The sequence below is a fragment of the Rana temporaria genome, chromosome 4 (assembly GCF_905171775.1).
Source record: "Rana temporaria chromosome 4, aRanTem1.1, whole genome shotgun sequence".
NCBI classification, from domain to species: Eukaryota; Metazoa; Chordata; class Amphibia; order Anura; family Ranidae; genus Rana; species Rana temporaria.
Genome location: NC_053492.1, coordinates 98,976,088 through 98,994,376, shown reverse-complemented (window position 1 = coordinate 98,994,376; position 18,289 = coordinate 98,976,088). Strand labels below are relative to the sequence as shown.

Below are 18,289 nucleotides of genomic sequence, written 5' to 3'. Positions count from 1 at the left end.
CAGGAGTTCTTCACAGAATTTGTTCAAAGGGGGCCCCGGATGGCAACCCCCCTTTTTTCTAAAATTTTTCTTTCCCAAAAAAATAATTTATTGAGCCAAGATCTGGCATTGTAATGCCCCCCCACCCCTAAAATAATCAACATATTGTTGCCACACAGCACGTGCGCTTTGGGGGGCAAAGCCTGTATGGCCACAGGCTCACGGGCCACCACTGGAACATCAATGGCCTCATCACCAGGCACAAGTGTCATGTAGTTTGTTGAGGGTCTCTTTAGAAAATTGTGCAATATGCAGCAGCAAAGTATGACATGGTTCAGATTCTACTTAACAAACCTACAGTCCTTGTTTTGTTTGCACCGCCTGTATACTGCTGTTCAAAGTATATAGGGCCAAAGGGTCTTGTCAGGGCCGATCCTCCCTATAGGCTCACTATGCAAGCCGCTTAGGGCCACGCAAAGCTGCAAAGGGCCCCCCAAATTACTAGAGGCCCCACCTGGTGAGAAGTATATTTCGCCCCCTCACCCCGCTTCTAAACTCGCTGGCTGAGTCATTTCCGACAGCAGAACACCCCCTCCCCACGCTTCTCAACTTTCTTTAATGTGACATGTCACTGTCGTCAGCGCCCCCTGCTTCTCATTTTTAATGTGCCATGTCATTTTGCTTAGGGCCCCAGGGAGGTCAGGATCAGCACTGGGTCTTGTAATGACGGTGGCGGGGAAACTCATGCTATTTTTTTTAATGATTTTTATCCATATTGCAGGGACCAAACATTACATTAAAGCCGCAAGCAGTATTACATTACTTTTTTCTGAGAGTAATCTCATGTTGTGCAGGTACATTTCTAAACACGTGCCACTACTATAGACACCCAGCAGGTACGATATTTAAAGGAATTTTTGATTTTTTTTCACTTTAAGCATCATTAAAATCGCTGCTCCAGAAAAAAATACCTTTTTAAAAGTTTTTTCTCCATTGATACATGTTCCCTGGGGCAAGACCCGGGTTCTCAGAGACGTTTTCCAACAATAACTTGAATATTGGGCTTTAAAATGAGCACTTTTGAATTTGAACGTTCGAGTCCCATAGACTTCAATGGGGTTCTAAATGTTCGCGCGAACGGTCGGTCTGTTCGAACGTTCTGGTGCGAACAGAACGCGGGTTTGTTCGGCTCATCCCTATTCAGAAGTATGAACAGAATGTAGAATTAATTACTATCACACATGCATAAATAAGTTCTGCCCTTATTTCTCTGTGCATGGCAAACTGGTCTAAATATATGAAACACCTAGGACAGTGATGGCGAACCTTGACTCCCCAGATGTTTTGGAACTACATTTCCCAGGATGTTCAACTACACTGCAGAGCGCATGAGCATCATGGGATATGAAGTTCCAAAACATCTGGGGTGCCAAGGTTCACCATCACTGACCTAGGACATGACTTCTAGTATGCAAAGCTAAACTTCACATAAACAGCTAAATATGCACCTGAAACACACACATATAAGGGAATTGCTTTATCTGCCAAAGGATTTGTAGTTCTGTCAATTCATTTTTGAGATTTACACCGCTCTGGTGCAAAGTACAGCTAGCAGTCTGGCAGAGTAGAAGACCTGATTTTCTCATCCCTCTACAAGCCTGTGATTGAAGAGCTCATCTCTCTGTCACTCTGCTCTCCTCTCAATCAGAATATCCCTTGTTAGCACATGGGCAATGAGCACTGCTGCACAACTGACTGTCTCCTTGTGCTGCTTCTCCCTCTCGTAATCTAAACTCTGCTGTATAGGGACAGATACCATGTAAACTTCAAGTACACTGCTTGCATTTTGAAAACACAACTAATATATTAAAAAAATAAGTTTACCTGCTGCATCATTCATTCCCACAGCTCTGTGTGTGAATGAACTACAAGCCCCGACATCCTTTTCGGCTGTAAGCTTGTAGTTCTAAATAGACATGTGCACTGAAGAAAAATGTGTTATTTTTTTTTTTGTTTTCGTTTTTTTCATTTTTTTGGGACATTCATTATGATTGCAATTCCTAAATTTAAAAAATTAATGAATTCATAAATTTGTAATTACGAAAATTCATACATTCGTAATTTCATAAATTCGTAAATTCAAAAATCCGAAAATAGGAAAGAAAATCCAAAAATATGTAAATGCTAAAGAATAACTAACTAATAATAACTAATTATTCAATTATATGTATTACAATTTCCTTTCAAATGTGGCTGTTAGTGAACGTAACGAATACGAAGTTACGAAATAAGAATCCAAAGTTACGAATTATCCAAATTTAATGAATGTCACATCTAAATAAATGGAACGGAACAAATTAATAATAAATAATAATAATAAAACGTTTTATTATTATTGTTGTTATTTATTATTATTAATTCATTACGTTCCATTTTTTTAGATACAGTATTCATAACTTCGGATAAATTCGTATTTGTTACGTTCACTAACAGCCAAAATGTTCAGGTTTTCGGATTTTCTCATTTATGAATTTACAGATTTATGCATTTTCAAATGTATGAATTTAAGTTTTTTTTTCAAATATTTACGAATTTAAAATTTTTTGAATTTATGAATATTTGAAAAAATTCATTAAATGGATTTTCATTAATTCGGATGTTTCCGAATCAACGAATTTGTTGAAATGTTTTAGAAAACAAATTTGTAACTAAACAAATTGCACACGTCTAGTCCTCAAAAAAACTACCATGGCACTGTGGAGCACTGTAGTAGTTAATTAATTATTCCTGTCAGTGTATCTGCTTGCCCATACAAAATGTGTAGCACACAGATACACTGTCAGATCTGCTTGAGACCTGCATGGCATCAGTGATCTGCTGATAGCTGGTGCAATGCTTTACAGCAGTGGTTCTCAACTCCTGTCCTCAGGACCCTCTAACAGGCCAGGTTCGCAAGATAACTGAAATACACTGATATAATTTGCTGCTCAGTGATTGCAGTATTCTAGTCTGCATCTCCCCAAGGTAATACTTAAAATCTGGCCTGTTAGTGGGTCCTGGGGACAGGAGTTGAGAACCACCGCTTTTACAGGCTCCCAAAAATATTTTTATTTTTTTTACCTGCAAAAAAATGTGCATTTATTATTTCTTTTATAAAAAGGGAACTACAGAGCTGCATTAATCTGTATCGTTTATCTATACATGGAATTCAGCTTTCACTGTGGCAAAGAGACATAGGAACAGTGCCGCACTATTTAGATTGCCATAAATAAAATGGATATTATTTTATGCATTTAGAATTACATCTACAAATACAATTACAATTTTTGTTACAGCCTAGAATGATGCTTGTCCACTTTTTAAAAGATACCATGGTGCAAAATGCTTTTCGGCCATGATGTACTCATGAGCTAAATGAATGACATATCTACCGACAGGGAAGTTACAGCACTGGGCACAGTCTATGTGCAGGTTGTGCAGTTTAAGCCATGGAAACACTAAGATAAGGGGATAAGCAGGAGATGAGATCACGTAGAAGCTGATTGTCTCCTTATGCAATTCCCCAATGGTCAGGGTAATGGGTACCATGCACTAGGTCACCAGGCCTTTGGACAAGGGAAAATTATCAATGGCTAAAACTGAGAAGGGTCTGTGCACCTTAGTCACCGGAATCTGTAGATGGTGTGCTAGGTCCCTATCAATGAAATTGCCAGCAGCACCAGAACCAAGCAAAGCAGAGAGGGGGTGAGAAAATGTATCAAAAACAAATTGTTTAGGATCAAATAAGCCATCTCTGAGGGAAACAGACACAGTATGATCTATAGAAGCAGACCCCACCCACACTAGACTCTTGGCGTTTCTCAGCTTATTAGGACAGCTAGCGGCAAAGTGGCTGAAGTTGCCACAGTATAGGCAGAGTCCTTGAGATCTCTTTCTAGCCTTTTCCCCAGGGGATAAATGGGTAGCACGAATTTGAATGGGCTCATCCTCCTAAGTGGAGAGGGCTCAGGAAATGAAAAAAAGGTGGGCAGCGTACTGGGGGGCAAGGCAACAAACCTCTCTGTACGCCTTTCCCGTAAAAACACCTGTCTATGCGGATGGCTACTTGCATGGCTTCATTCAATTACTTTGGTTCAAGGTAGTGTACTAAGGAGTCTTTGATGGAGTCTGATAAGCCTAACCTGAACTGACTTCTTATGAGCTAGGTCATTCCATCCTGAGTCAGGTGCCCAGTGGCGGAAATCAGAACAGTAGTGTTCAGCGGTGCATTTATCCTGATGTAGTAACCTAAGGTTAGCTTCAGCTGAATGGGCATGGTCAGGATCGTCATACAGTAAACCTAAGTCTTTGAAAAAGGCTTCATCTGACCCTCTGACTGGGTCATCTGTGGGGAGACTAAACACCCAAGACTGGCGATTCCCCTGCAACCATGTAATAATCAGGCTGACCCACTGTGCTTCAGAACCAAAGTAGTTTGTCTTAAGCTTAAAGTATAGCCTACAACTGTTTTTAAAGTTAGAAAACACACTGGGGGGTCACAAAAAGAAAAAAAACAATCAGGTGGGTTAACTTTGGGCTCTGGCTCCTATGTTTCTGCTGGAGGTGCATTTACACGTACAGACTTACGCATGTCAGTTTGCAGTTCCTCAGAAAATAAGCGAGCCTGTGCAGAGTCCATCTTGACAGAAAATGTTGTTAAAGGCTTGTGATAATGTCACTTCTACCCCAACGCAGGTGGTCAGACACTATAGCTGGCTACTGTGTGTTTCACCTATAGCAGCCCCCTTTCCCTTAGAACAAGCAGGCCTACCGGTACTAGGTTGCCCCCAGGACTTATACACAATGCTATAGTGTCTGGCTACTATGCCAGGGCAAATGCGAACAGGTACTTGCAGTTAGCAGACAGGTAGCCTGGTTCAAAGGCAGTTCAGGTAATAAGGCAAGGGATAATTCAGTATCCAATCCAGATCATACACAGGAGATCACAACAACAAGCAAGGCAGACTAACGGGAGGCTTGATCTAGAAAAATGCAGGTAAGTCTGTCTCTATCACAAGCAAGGGATAGAGTGTTTGGTTTGCTTATATCATGTGACTGAGCAGATCAATCACCAACAGGTAAATACAGACAGGGAGGATTCAACAGTCAACCCCCGGCTGCTGGAATAGTGAGCAGAAGCACTTAAGTGATCATGACAATCTCACTATTTCTTACCCTCAAAGTAGAATAATAAGGATGATACATGTTTTGTAAAAAAAACAATATTCCATTGTACACTGAGTCACTACACACACACTCAAATTAATGTGCACACTTTACTTTCTCCTTTTCACCATTGGATTGGTAAATTACTTTTTAATTCACTCTTTTATATTTTATATATGCCTGTATGTACTGTAAATGTGATCATGTGCATTTCCAGTGCAAGGAAAATCAGAAACTATACTTTTATTTCTTCCTCACCAGAACATACTCAACTTTCCTTTGCAATACCTCCCAACTTTAGAACTTGAGAAAGAGGGGCACCTTAGGGAAACAATGACCTGCAATATGTGATTGCTTAAATTACACTAAAAACTGGATGAGACTTAAAAGAGGCTGAGCCTATTCGTAGGCCAATCCAACTGTGCCCAAGGTGCCCACACACCCTCCACCAGGACTCCGCCAAAGACTGGGCTGAATCAGGCCTAACATACAAGCCACTCACAGTCCTCAGCCCACGCATAAGTCCTAGACATGCAGTGCCCTTAACACCCCCTCACCATACTTCTGGTCACCCTTGACAATGACTCGCCTCTGGCTGTGGACACCTCTGGCATTATAAAGCCAGATTACTGTTCCTTTCCTCCAGGCTCAACCTTCTACTATGCACACAAACACACACAGTGTCCAGGAGAAGTGGCACTACACTTCCCAGACTAGGGTCCAAGAGAAACGGTGGTGGTAACGGCCCACTCTCGCTGTTGCCCACTCTTGATGCCCCCTTGCAGTGAACAATGGGTCAATGTACAGCCCCACACTGGGTAGAGGTATTGTACAGTAGCACAACCTGGCACCTTGAGATATATTTGTGGAGTGGAGTAGTTGAAATCTGTCAGAATCTGGGTTGGTTGAGAGGTATGCCACCCCACTGCCCTTTTTAGCTGTAGGAAGAAAACCCAACCTACATAAGCTATGAGGTAAACCACCTGGCCTTCAGGAGAAAGATCAAGACCCATCTCTTCTGAGGGCCCAGGGAATGGCTACCAAGCGCCCAGAGGCGATTCAGTTTGCATGTGTTGCGCTATATAAGTTTCTCACTCACTCAGCTTCTCAAGTTATAGCTTACACACGGCTATGGCACCATGTGGCAATTCTCAGTGATTGTCCCAGCACTCCAACATAAAGTATATCACATGCTTCTTTATTCCTGGAAGTACTGGTCTGGTTGTTTCCTTTGCTCTTTTCTGCTACTATAGAGTAGCTGGGTAATCCAAGAATAGGACATCTAATGGAGCCCAACCACATTTACTTTAAACAAAGGCAAAGAGGCATTTAGTCCAGGACCCCTATATTAGACCATAGTAATGTATTCCCTTATCACATCTAGCTTAAAAACACAAAAGTAATATAATTTTAAAATGTTGACACATTAGATTAGCTTACCAACTCAAAAGAGAAATGCCTGATGTTCCAAGCAAACAAGCATTATAGGCATGACACTAATGGAATAATTAAGGAAGATCATGTTTGCTTGACCAATGTAAACAATGAATAATTTAGTAAATCAACTATATTGATGACAAATCAATGCAACTTGTGTGGTATAATACATTTTTAATAAGATATTAAACAATAATACAAGATAATAAATATAATAAATGCTACTTTTGCTTCATATAGCAAACGTCTCCATTTTTATCTATATTTTAAAGAACATCAGTGGTATTTATTGTTTTAGCTTTGTTCATTTATATACAGTACTAACCTAAATTTAATTTATTTTACAATTTTTTAAAGCGCAGAACTGTTACACTTCACAGAGACCCTGTTGGAGGATTAGGCCTAAGCATCAAAGTAAGTAATACCTTATACACTCACATATCAACAATCCCCTATTAAAAAGTAGACCAAAAATTTTAATTTTTACAAAATTATATTAGCAAAGTCATTCGACAAACTCAGAAGTATAGTTTTAAGGTAAAGGACTCAATCACCAATGTGCCAGAAAGAGTTTTTCAAAGGCGTATATGAAAATTGTATTTTTGTTGCACATTTGGAAAAGTTTTAAGTTGATAAAACACAGAATAAAATCAAGACTGATGTGGCCTGTGGTGCTGTAATCACTTTTTATGTAGCATGTCTTTTATGACTTGTATTGCAACCTTATTCTTGGTTGGCTTTTAAAGGTTTTCTGGAAAAAAAAACAGCTTGCAAAAAGAAAACACCCATAAACGAGAAACAACTGCAAAACAAATTTACGTTTAAGTAAATCTGGGGGAAACACAGACACAGTCTGTGTTTCTCCACAAAACCAATCAATTTTTTCTATATTCTGGTGGGGAATGAAATGCAGAATTCAGCTGCTCCAGTTAATGTAGTTTGAGACAATTAATTTATACTTATAGTTTTACATTTAAAAAACAGTGCTTTAACATGCAAGACTGTTTCTATATCTGTTTTTAAAATGGCACATACATGTATTCATTTTGCAACTCACATATCAAAGAACGATAGAAGAAAGGCCTAGGAATTGATTCTGGTAACTAGTTACAAATGTTCATTACAGGGTCTATTTATTAATGTTTTCCTACAAGACTCACATTTTTTTTTAATTAAATGTTAAGTGAAATTGTGTGAATCTGTGTAAATCATATGTGAAAACATTAATAAATAGCCATATTAGGCTAAATAAAGCTGTCAACGGTGGTAGTCATTTTTCTATGGGATAAGAAAACAGTGGGTAGATTGTACTCATAAAACTTAACATATTCTTTCTTTAAAATATCTTTAAAAAATGTATTTAAATGCTTGTTTTACTTTAATTGTGCCTTAAAGACTAATTGAACTTGTGTTCATAATTAGCTACATGAATCAAAAAATGCTATGCAGAGTCTTTGTACACTTTTTTTTTATTCACACTGAATTTATTTAGATGATTTAAACTGACAGTTCAAATTAGTTTTAAAAAAATTGTACATAACACTTATTTGAAATTGACTAATAAAAATAATCTGTTTTGCAAGTAGATGTCATAAAATCTCTAATAAACCTATCTTTTTTTCAGGGTGGAGCACAGCATAAAGTACCTGTTGTTATATCTAAAATCTTTAAAGGTCAACCAGGTAATTCACATTTGTGCAAATGTATTGTTAACGTATTTTATTTAACATAAAATAAAATAATTATTATTACCGTTGTCCTGTTATTATATTTACATTTACATTTTACTTAAAGAGTGTTGCTTTTATTGTTTTTCAGCTGATCAGAGTGGGTTACTGTTCACAGGCGATGCAATAATGCAGGTATGTATCTGTGTTTTTAATATCCTTTTATTTTTGACAGTTTAGTGTTAAAACAATGGTTAAATCAATAAAAGTCCTTGTAAAAAATATTAATACATAGTTTTTGTTTAAACACCCGACATTAGCCAAAAGCTACTTCTTTATTTTTAATTTTGGATAAAGAGTGGAAGAGTTAGAACCTCTGCCAACAATTTGTTGTCTTGTTGTCCCCATTTGGGAGACTTTTCTCCATTTACCATCTGCTTGATGGGTGTAAAACAGGAAGAGAATGTAAATCTCCCCAAGAGGGCCACAGGCAGAAGGTAAAATATTTGCTAATAGAGTGAGGAAGACTTAAACCACTGTTTTTCCTGTGTTTCACCTCACTTCATTTCAGACATTTAACATTTAAAATACAAAAGAAGAATCTCCTCAAGGGGGACACAGACAGCTTTGAAAATCTTACAGAAGTTCTAACTCTTCCCCCAAATTAATAAAAAATGGTACTCCCGCGCTGTCAGCTGGAATTTGATAACTAAACTTGATAACTAAAATAGACATCCTACTGCGGCAGACGCCTTTCAGATGATCTATAGCAGATAATGGAAAATATAAAAAATGGAGGGTGGTGCTGCGCTGTAAGGTGACAAATATCTAAGTGCAAAATGCTTGAATTTAAAGTGCAAGTGCTAGAATAATACCGCACATATGATCCACATTAAATTAAATAATAGAGCAAAGGAATCACAAACATGATGAATAAATATAAAGTGAATGAATGAAAATCGCGACGTGTAAAGAAAAAAATGATTAAAACAGTGCAATAAATACAAAACAATGTAATGAATGTCTAATGCGCCAACCGAGGCACAAGTAAAATAAATAAATAAATAAATAAATATCCGATTGCCAGCCTAAGCACACATAACAAACAGAAAGTGAGGATGCATAAATCAATCTAAAAGTTGATGAATAAGTGATGGCTCCCTTCACCATGGACAGGAAGGAAGGATATGAATCACAGGCTGTGTACTGGAGCTCTCCTCCCTATCATCTTTTTATCTCTTTGTATCAGGAAAACCTGTCAAAAGTGACTCATACAGATACCAGAGGAATGAGGCAGCAGAGAGAAATCACACACAGTGCTTTGGATTGAGACACGTACACAGTATAGAAGCATGTGTTTTGTTCATATTTCATGCCTGAGGTTTACAGCCACTTTAATTTAAATTAAAACATTCATAATCATAGAGAAAAAAAAAAAAAAAAAAATATATATATATATATATATATATATATATATATATATATATATATATATATATCCAGTATATAAAAGAGAGCGAACTTTACATAACTATTTGCCACTATACAGTATTCCTGCTTTGCATGCAGTTACCGTATGTGACCCGAGTATTTGCTTGGAGTTATGTTTGAAAATGCAGAGACACAGTGGTAAGTGGGTGTAGAAGCAGAAACACAGCCACACAGGAAATAATACAGAGTAATATAGATAGATGTATCATTTAGGGATGGGCAAATCTGCCTGGGTTTGATTCACTAAAGGTCTGGCAAATACTGTTTCAAATTAGGCACACCCAAACCTAGCTTTGGTCTATTGGGGTCAAATCATGCCATTCTGCCCATTTTTAGGTTTAAATCTACTAAAGTATACACACTGCTCCTTCACCGCTCCAAAGATGCGGCTAGCAGGACTTGTTTTACTGTCTTGCTAGCGCACTGCTGCAGTGTGAAAGCCCTTGGGCTTTCACACTGGAGAGACAGCAGCGACTGTTTAGGGTCGGTTTGCAGATGCTATTTTTAGCGCAATAGCGCCTGCAAACCACTCCAGTGTAAAAGGGTTCTAAGTAAGTACACATGCATTTAAAAAATTGCAAAATGTACAAATGTGTGTGCACGTTATTGGAGTATGTTTGCACATATGAAAGTTTTTTTTATTTCAAAGTGATTGTAACGTTTTTTTTTTTAAATAAAATAAGCATGTCATACTTACACGCTTTGTGCAATGGTTTTGCACAAAGCAGCCCCGAACCTCTTCTTCTGGGGTATCCTGGCTTCTCCCCTCTGTTGAATGCACCCATATAAAGCCACCTTCTATGTAGACATTCCTGTATACTCGCCACCCTGTCTGCATGTATTGACACCGACACTGACTGTGACGAGGGAGAGAGTATAGAAAGCCTCTGCTCTCATGCACATTGCTGAATTTTAATCGGGTTCAGGTAATTAAAAGGGGGTGAGGAAAGAATCCCATGACACAAAAGGTTTTTTACCATAATGCATAGAATGCATTAAGGTAAAAACCTTTAGGCTTTAAAACCACTTTAATTATGTGTTGATCCTGCCCGTGTCTTCTGTTTCTATGGCCTTCTTCTTATAGGGTGACAATGTTAATTACAGTACATGCTCCTTTTTCAGCATTAGCGTTGTCAGCCCTGCATGCCCTCCTGCTGAATAACTACAGGTAGCTATGCCAAATGCAGCATGCCAGATATCTACCTGAGGATGGAACAGTGCAGGAAGTGCAATGAATGCACTAATGTCTTCACCAAGCCCAAAGCCTAGACCTACAGACACTAAGGAAAAAGCTCAGTTGTTTGATTGCTTAGAATTGCTTAGAATTTTAAGGTATTTTAACTTTTATGGTTTGAAAAACTATGCAAATAGTGTCTGTCAGCCCAATGCTCTGCTTATTTGTTAACAGCAGTGTTTACATCTAGTAAAGTTTAAAGTGTCTGTAACCCTAAAAATAAAAAAATAAAGCTTCTGTTCCTTCAAAACATGATAAATAATACTACAGAGCTTTTACGGTGTCATTTGTCCCATTCTATGTTGTAAAACCTACCTGGTTGAGCCTGCCTGTTTATGTGTCCTGACCACGGTAATCATGGCTGCTGATCCATGATACCATAGTCAGTTTACCTGCCCCTTCATCCTGCTGTATACTAAGTCTCTCCCCCTACCTCCCTGCCTGTCATTTCTGTGTGTGAGAGCCGGTCTCCTCCCCTTCCCTCCCCTATTCTCCTGCTGATATTCCCTGCAGCTGCAACATATGATTTATAAATAACTGTTTTATGAAGACATAAAGTACTGTGTGTCAGATTTTCTAAAATTATAATCCTAAATACCTTTGTGCACAGCGCTGTTGTGCGATCATGTGATCTCCCGTTGTGGGCAGGCTGACGTCAGAGGGGAATCTCAGCCCCTCCCGCTGCTGTTTTAGGATCAGGAAGGAGAGCCGAAGGAGGTCACATGACTGCAGAGTAGCAGAACTGTGCAAAAAAGGTATTTAGGATTATAATTTTAGGGAAAACTGATACACAGTACTTGTATTTTTTCATACATTAGAGGGAATGCCAGTTGTTTGTAAATCTGACTTTACAATCCCTTTAAGGGCCCTTTCACATGGGCATCCAGTCTAGATCTGTCTATCAGTTTTACAGATGGATCCAGACTGAACCACTATGTGTCTAATGATAGACAAATGATTGTCTGTTTACATCCACTTACAGCCATGTTCAGTCAGGTCCATTTTTTCCATTTAGATAGATCTGAACAAAAGTAAATGGAGGCTACTTGTTTACATCCATGTATGTCACTTTTAGGAAAGAAACGATTTGTGTTTATACTTTTGAGTGAGCAAAAATGGATGTAGACTAATGTCAACTGAACTAAATTGATGTAAACTGAACTGAAGTGTAGACAGATGTACAAAGTAATGTAAACTGAACTGAACTGAAGATGGATGTACAAACTGATGTAACTAAATGGTTTTTGTCTTAGCAAAAATGTGAGTGCATGTGAGTGCATGGATGACACCTGTGTGAAAGTATTTTTTAGCTTGAATAGAGTAGGGAATGGTTAAAATCCCTCCCAGGACATTTTTGTTGTCTCTGTTGTCTTGGGAAAACTTATCCTTAGGGCCCTTTCACATGGGCGACTCTGCTTTGCTCAGCAGGGATTGATTCACTGATCCCCACTGAGCAGGCAGATGACAGGTCCATCTCTGCTCACTGTGCAGAGATGGACCTATCAAAGCCACACCGTCCTCTATAGAGAGAAACCAGATGAAAACCGAACGCCTGTCTGTTTTCATCCAATCCCATCCGATCCCATCCGATCCACCAGGCGGATGGAAATGAGGGTCACCATCTTTCTGGATTTCACGGACATGATCGGATCGGATAGCAGCGGGTGTCAGCGGACATGTCACCACTGACATTCGCCGCTCCATAGGGCTGAATGGAGCGTGTCCAATCAGGTCCTCCTGAAAAACTGGCAGGCGGACCTGATTGGTAAGTCCGTGTGAAAGGGGCCTTACTTCCTCTCATAAAACTATAGGATATTAGATTAAATGTCTCCAAAGGAAGGGAAATCCCCTATTAGTCAGTTGTCATCAGAACAACTGTTCCTAGTGGAAGATTTCCCCCTTAATGTTTTGGTGACAGCTCAAAATATTGAATTTATACTTACTGTTTGTCCAAGTAACAAAGGGCCACTAGAGAGGGTGAATCTTCCAAGCTGGGGGTCACAGACAGGAAAAAAAAACTTAAATTACTTTTTTTAAAGCTAACAAAAATATTTTTGACTTTACAAACACTTTAAATAAATGAAATAAAATTACAAATTTAAACTCTCATGCCGCATACACACGATCAGTCCATCCAATGAGAACAGACCGATGGACCGTTTTCATCAGTTAACCGATGAAGCTGACTGATGGTCCGTCGCGCCTACACACCATCGGTTAAAAAAACGATTGTGTCAGAACGCAGTGGCGTAAAGCACACGACGTGCTGAAAAAAACGAAGTTCAATGCTTCCAAGCATGCGTCGACTTGATTCTGAGCATGCGTGGATTTTTAACCGATGGTTGTGCCTACTACTTTTTTTAACCGATGGTTAAATAACCGATGGCACCCACACACGACCGGTTTTGACCGATGAAAACGGTCCATCAGACCATTCTCATCGGATGGACTGATCGTGTGTACGTGGCATCAGTCTGCTATGTTATGACATGTTCTATTCAATCATGTTCTACTATCACCAACAAGATCATTGCTGAATTTAATATTCTCTGTTACTGACACGCACTTGCCTTGTTCAAAGTTACCAAAACTTACAAAATATGTATGTTTTGGTGGTTTCTAAATGTCAACATATTTTTTTCCTAAATTGGTTCACTGTATTGATCTCTGAATCACTAACTTGACATATTTCAAAAGATAGTTGTACAAACCCCCCCCCAAAAAATGAAAAAAAGTCAGGTTTGAGCATGTAGGCCCTTTACAAAATAATCTAGAGTGGGTGACTGAGAACAAAGAAAAGGGACATGTATTAAATGCTTTCTTTAGCTCTGTGTATACAAAGGAGCTCATGTCCATAATAGGGATGCTATTGACACAGCCCCAAATTACCCACAATGGCTCAAAATTGATATGGTCTAGAAACATTTTGACAGAATAAAAGCGGATAAAGCACCAGGTCCAGATGGCATACACCCACAGATCCTAAAATAATTGAGGTCTGTCATTTCTAAAGTCATCGTTTCTAATTTTATGGGACTCTTTAATGACTGGGATAGTACCATGGGATTGGCGTAAGGCCAATGTGGTGCCTATATTTAAAAAAGAATCAAAGTCTTTACTAAGTAACTATAGACCTGTTAGTTTAACTTCTATAGTTAGGAAGAAACTGAAGAGTTTAATAAAAGACCACATAGACAAGTTCTTGCTGGAAAAAAAAATATTTTAAGCATGGATTCATGAAAGACAGATGTTGTCAGACAAACCTGATTTCTTTTTGTGAGGAGGTAAGTAAAAAATGTGATAGAGGGTGGCTGTGGATGTAGCATACTTGGATTTTTCAAAAGCATTTGACACAGATCCCACACACATGGCTAATGTGTTAGTGTAAGTCTACAGGCTTTCTAAATGGATAGAAAAATGGCTAAAAGACCGTATTCAGAGAGTAATGCTTAATGATTCTTACTCTGAATGGTCTAAGGTTATTAGTGGGGTACCCCAAGGTTCAGTGTTGGGACCCTTACTTTTTAATATATTTATACATGTTATAGAGTCTGGGATTAAAAGTGGTCTTTGCAGATGACACCAAGCTATGCAGTGGAATAATGTCCTTACAGAATGTCTCCAACTTACAAGCCAACCTCAATGCATTTTTTAATTGGGTAACTATGTGGCAAATGAGGTTTCATTTTGATAAATGTAAAGTTATGCACCTGGGGGCTAAGAATATGCATGCATCATACATACGAGAGGGCAGTAAAACTGGGGGAAATAATGGTGGATAAGGATCTGGGCATTCTGGTAGATCATAAGCTTAGTATATAGGATTGTAAACATTTTTTGCCCTTTTAATTGATTGAACTAGATGGACTTGTGTCTTTTTTTTAACCAGACTAACTATGTTACTTCAAACTGTTTCTGAAATGATATTAATGTTCCAGTGACTCCTTTTTCAATGAAGAATAAAAGCCTGCATTTATGAAGTGCAATTATTATAAACAGAAAAGTGTCTCTACTTGCAGGTGAATGGGATAAATGTTGACAGTGCAACACATGAAGAAGTGGTAAGTTGTAAGTATTTTGAACTAATCTGTGTTCATGTTTTTTTTCTTTTACTGCATCTTATTGTGTTGCATGTATTAGTGTTTTTTTTTTTTTTTATTTGTTTTTATTTATTTTCTGTCATTATGATGTGTATTGCATATTTTCCTCATATTCTATGAAAAGGGTTGGTTAAATCTACTGAGAATGTTAATCACTTCTGGCCATTACTACAATCTAATCAGCAGCAGTTTCAGTACTAGTTATACTATGCAGATTCAACCAAATTTTTCAAACACTGGTATAAACAAAACAAATGATAGGACAAAGGTGGACATACTATTTGTAAAGACCATGCAGTTGCACAAAAGCCCTTTGGTACTTAGGAGCCCATATTTATTAGATGTGAGACAGGCTGGGCCCCCATATGCTTTTCCATTGACCTGGATGCTGCAATAAATTGCTTCTCTGAGATTTCCGGAAGAGCAAAAAAAAAACACAGGTTGTGATATAAATGTTAGTATAATACAAATGCAGTAAAAAGGTCCCGGTGAGCGACCTTCCATATAAATATGTTTGGCTGTGTATGCCTGTGTGTTTACTAATGGCGTGTTTGAGATTGATGTAATTCTATTAAATTTCAACTCTACTTGCAAACCCTCTATAGATATCATATTGCTTAATGAAAAAAAAAATAATGGAAATTGACATGCATTGATGACTAACTGTAGATCTTTAATACTGTATATTGTTCAGTTTACTTTTTTACCTATCGAGAAACATGTCCACTTTGTCCAGGGATGTACTGTTTTACCAAGAATTTGTTCAATGTTTTGTTTTATCTCCAGAAGATGGCTACGTATATTGCTATTTATGCCTTATATTCTGTAATGCATTTCTGACTTCCATAAAGAATAAAAAAAAAAACAACTAAAAAAATATCACTTGCAGTGGGGCTGGAAGCATTGCAAGGGTTAATTGCTCCTTTTGGTCTGGGGAACAAAGAAGATTTACTTACTTTGCTCCTCCCTGCAGCTTCCAGTTTCCCCAGCTTCTTCTTCCCCATGCGGAGGTCAGGGATTATTAATGGAAAAATAGGGAACATTGCCCTGCAGTGGACATGATGGTGCAGAGAAAAAGTCAATCGCCAGAGTGTGGAGGAACTGCCAAGGACAAAGAGGATCATATAAATAAAACTGTTCCTCCTCTCCCCTAGACTATCGCATCACTGGGGAAAAAAGACCAATATAACGGTCTAGAAAAATGCCTCGCATTGATCAATGATTGGATGACTGAGAGCTCCCTCAAACTCAATGGATCCAAGACAGAACTTCTTCTCCTCCACGCAAACCGAAAGACAAAAGCTGAGACTTCATGGACACCACCCACCATCCTTGGACAGATGATCACCCCCAGCACCAAAGTCAAAAGTCTCTGAGTCATCTTTGACTCTGAAATGTCGATGGATGCACAAATAGGATCAGTAGTCAGCGGATCTCACCATCTCCCCCGGCTGCTGCGTAGACTCATCCCCTTCATCCCAGAAGAGGACACAGCAGTAGTAGTCTAAACTATCATCAATTCCCGACTCGACTACGCAAACTACCTCTATATTGGACTACCTAAATATCAATTTTCGCATCTACAAGTCGTCCAGAACACGGCAGCCAGACTGGTAACGGGGAAAAAACCCTGGGAATCCATCACCCCTTCACTGGCTAACCGTAAAGGATAGGGTCACATTCAAGACCCTTTGTCTTACCCACAAGTGCACAAAAGGAAACGCTCTTCAATACTTGTGCGAGAAAATAAAGCATTACACCCCCAATCGCATTCTCCGATCAACCAACCAAAATCTCCTCCACATCCCCAAGTCCTGCTACAAATCAAAGGGAGAACCAATATTTGCAGTCCAAAGACCACGGCTATGGAACTCTCTACCCGCAAACATTGGCATGGAAGAAAACCATCGGGCCTTCAGGAAAAAAATTAAGACTCATCTCTTCTGAAGGATCGGGACGACACGGGATGGAAATAAGTGCCATAAGGGGATTCAGTTCGCATTTGTAGCGCTATACAAGTTATTCATTCACTTCACTCACTCTAGACTAAACAAACTATTATTCCTTCAGGTGTGGGAACAGCCCAACTGCAAGTTGGACTTTAAGGTTATCTATAATATATGTGTGGTATCTCATAACATTGCACTGAACAGCTTAACAGAAAGGACTTGCTAATGTGTGACAATGGGGACACCTGTCTCGTTCCTCATCTCCAACATAGAAATTCCACCGCTTTTTGGGAAAAAAATAGGGGAAATTTCCCCAGCAGTACACAAACAGCAAATTAAATAATATGATAGGGGTTTTCACACCTACAGTAAGCAGATGATACTTTGTGCATTATATAGTTTACAACGTAATACTGACATGTGATGAGAATGATCAAATTAATTCAATTTGGATTTGCTTTTGCTTTTGCTTTGCTTTTCCTGTTTTTACTGCTCTGCCATTAATGAGATAGTAAAGTATTGGCCCTTACATAGTTTACATAAACGTAAAGGTACATGTATGTGTAATGTAAAAAATGCTAACTGCTCACCCTTCCAAAAAAAATAATTGATATAGCTTGGGTTGAAACTTGAACTGGGACCCCTGACTGTATGATATTGTATTTACTTTATGCAATTTGTACACTACTTCTGTACTATTCAATACAATATTTTGACAAGGAAACTTGACCTGGGGTTATTGAGTTCCTCTCCAATTGTGATAATTAGGATTTTCAGTATGTGAGATAAAAATTTCCTGACTTTAGCCCTGGTTCATATTGGTACGATATGACATGCGATTTTACATGTCAAATCGCATGTAAAATCGGTGGCAATTGCCAGCAATGGCACCATCCTAATCAGTGCAACACTGCATTTGCGGCGCTGCACCGATTTTAAAAAGTTGTTTCTGTACTACTTTTTGCGATTGACATCTGTGCAAAAACCTGCACAGATGTCTCTGAAATTACGGCCAAAATCAGGACTAACATGCAGGAGTGAAATAGTGCGAGTTCAGCTCTGCTATCATCACCAACTGTGAAAGGAAGTTTCACATCCTTACCGCTCTAGCATTAAGCACTTAACCCCCGGACCATATTGCTGCCCAAAGACCAGAGCACTTTTTGCGATTCGGGACTGCGCCGCTTTAAAAGACAATTGCGCGGTCGTGCGACGTGGCTCCCAAAC

At 38.8% G+C, this 18,289-nt stretch overlaps 1 protein-coding gene across 1 annotated transcript in view; it reads left to right on the top strand.

The window, feature by feature from the left end:
- Window positions 1-18,289, top strand: part of SNTG2 (syntrophin gamma 2) — a 625,709-nt gene that overhangs the window by 298,561 nt on the left and 308,859 nt on the right. The window contains 4 exon segments of the mRNA XM_040348669.1: window positions 6,979-7,035; window positions 8,246-8,303; window positions 8,440-8,483; window positions 15,033-15,074. Coding sequence (XP_040204603.1) covers window positions 6,979-7,035; window positions 8,246-8,303; window positions 8,440-8,483; window positions 15,033-15,074 — 201 coding nt within the window.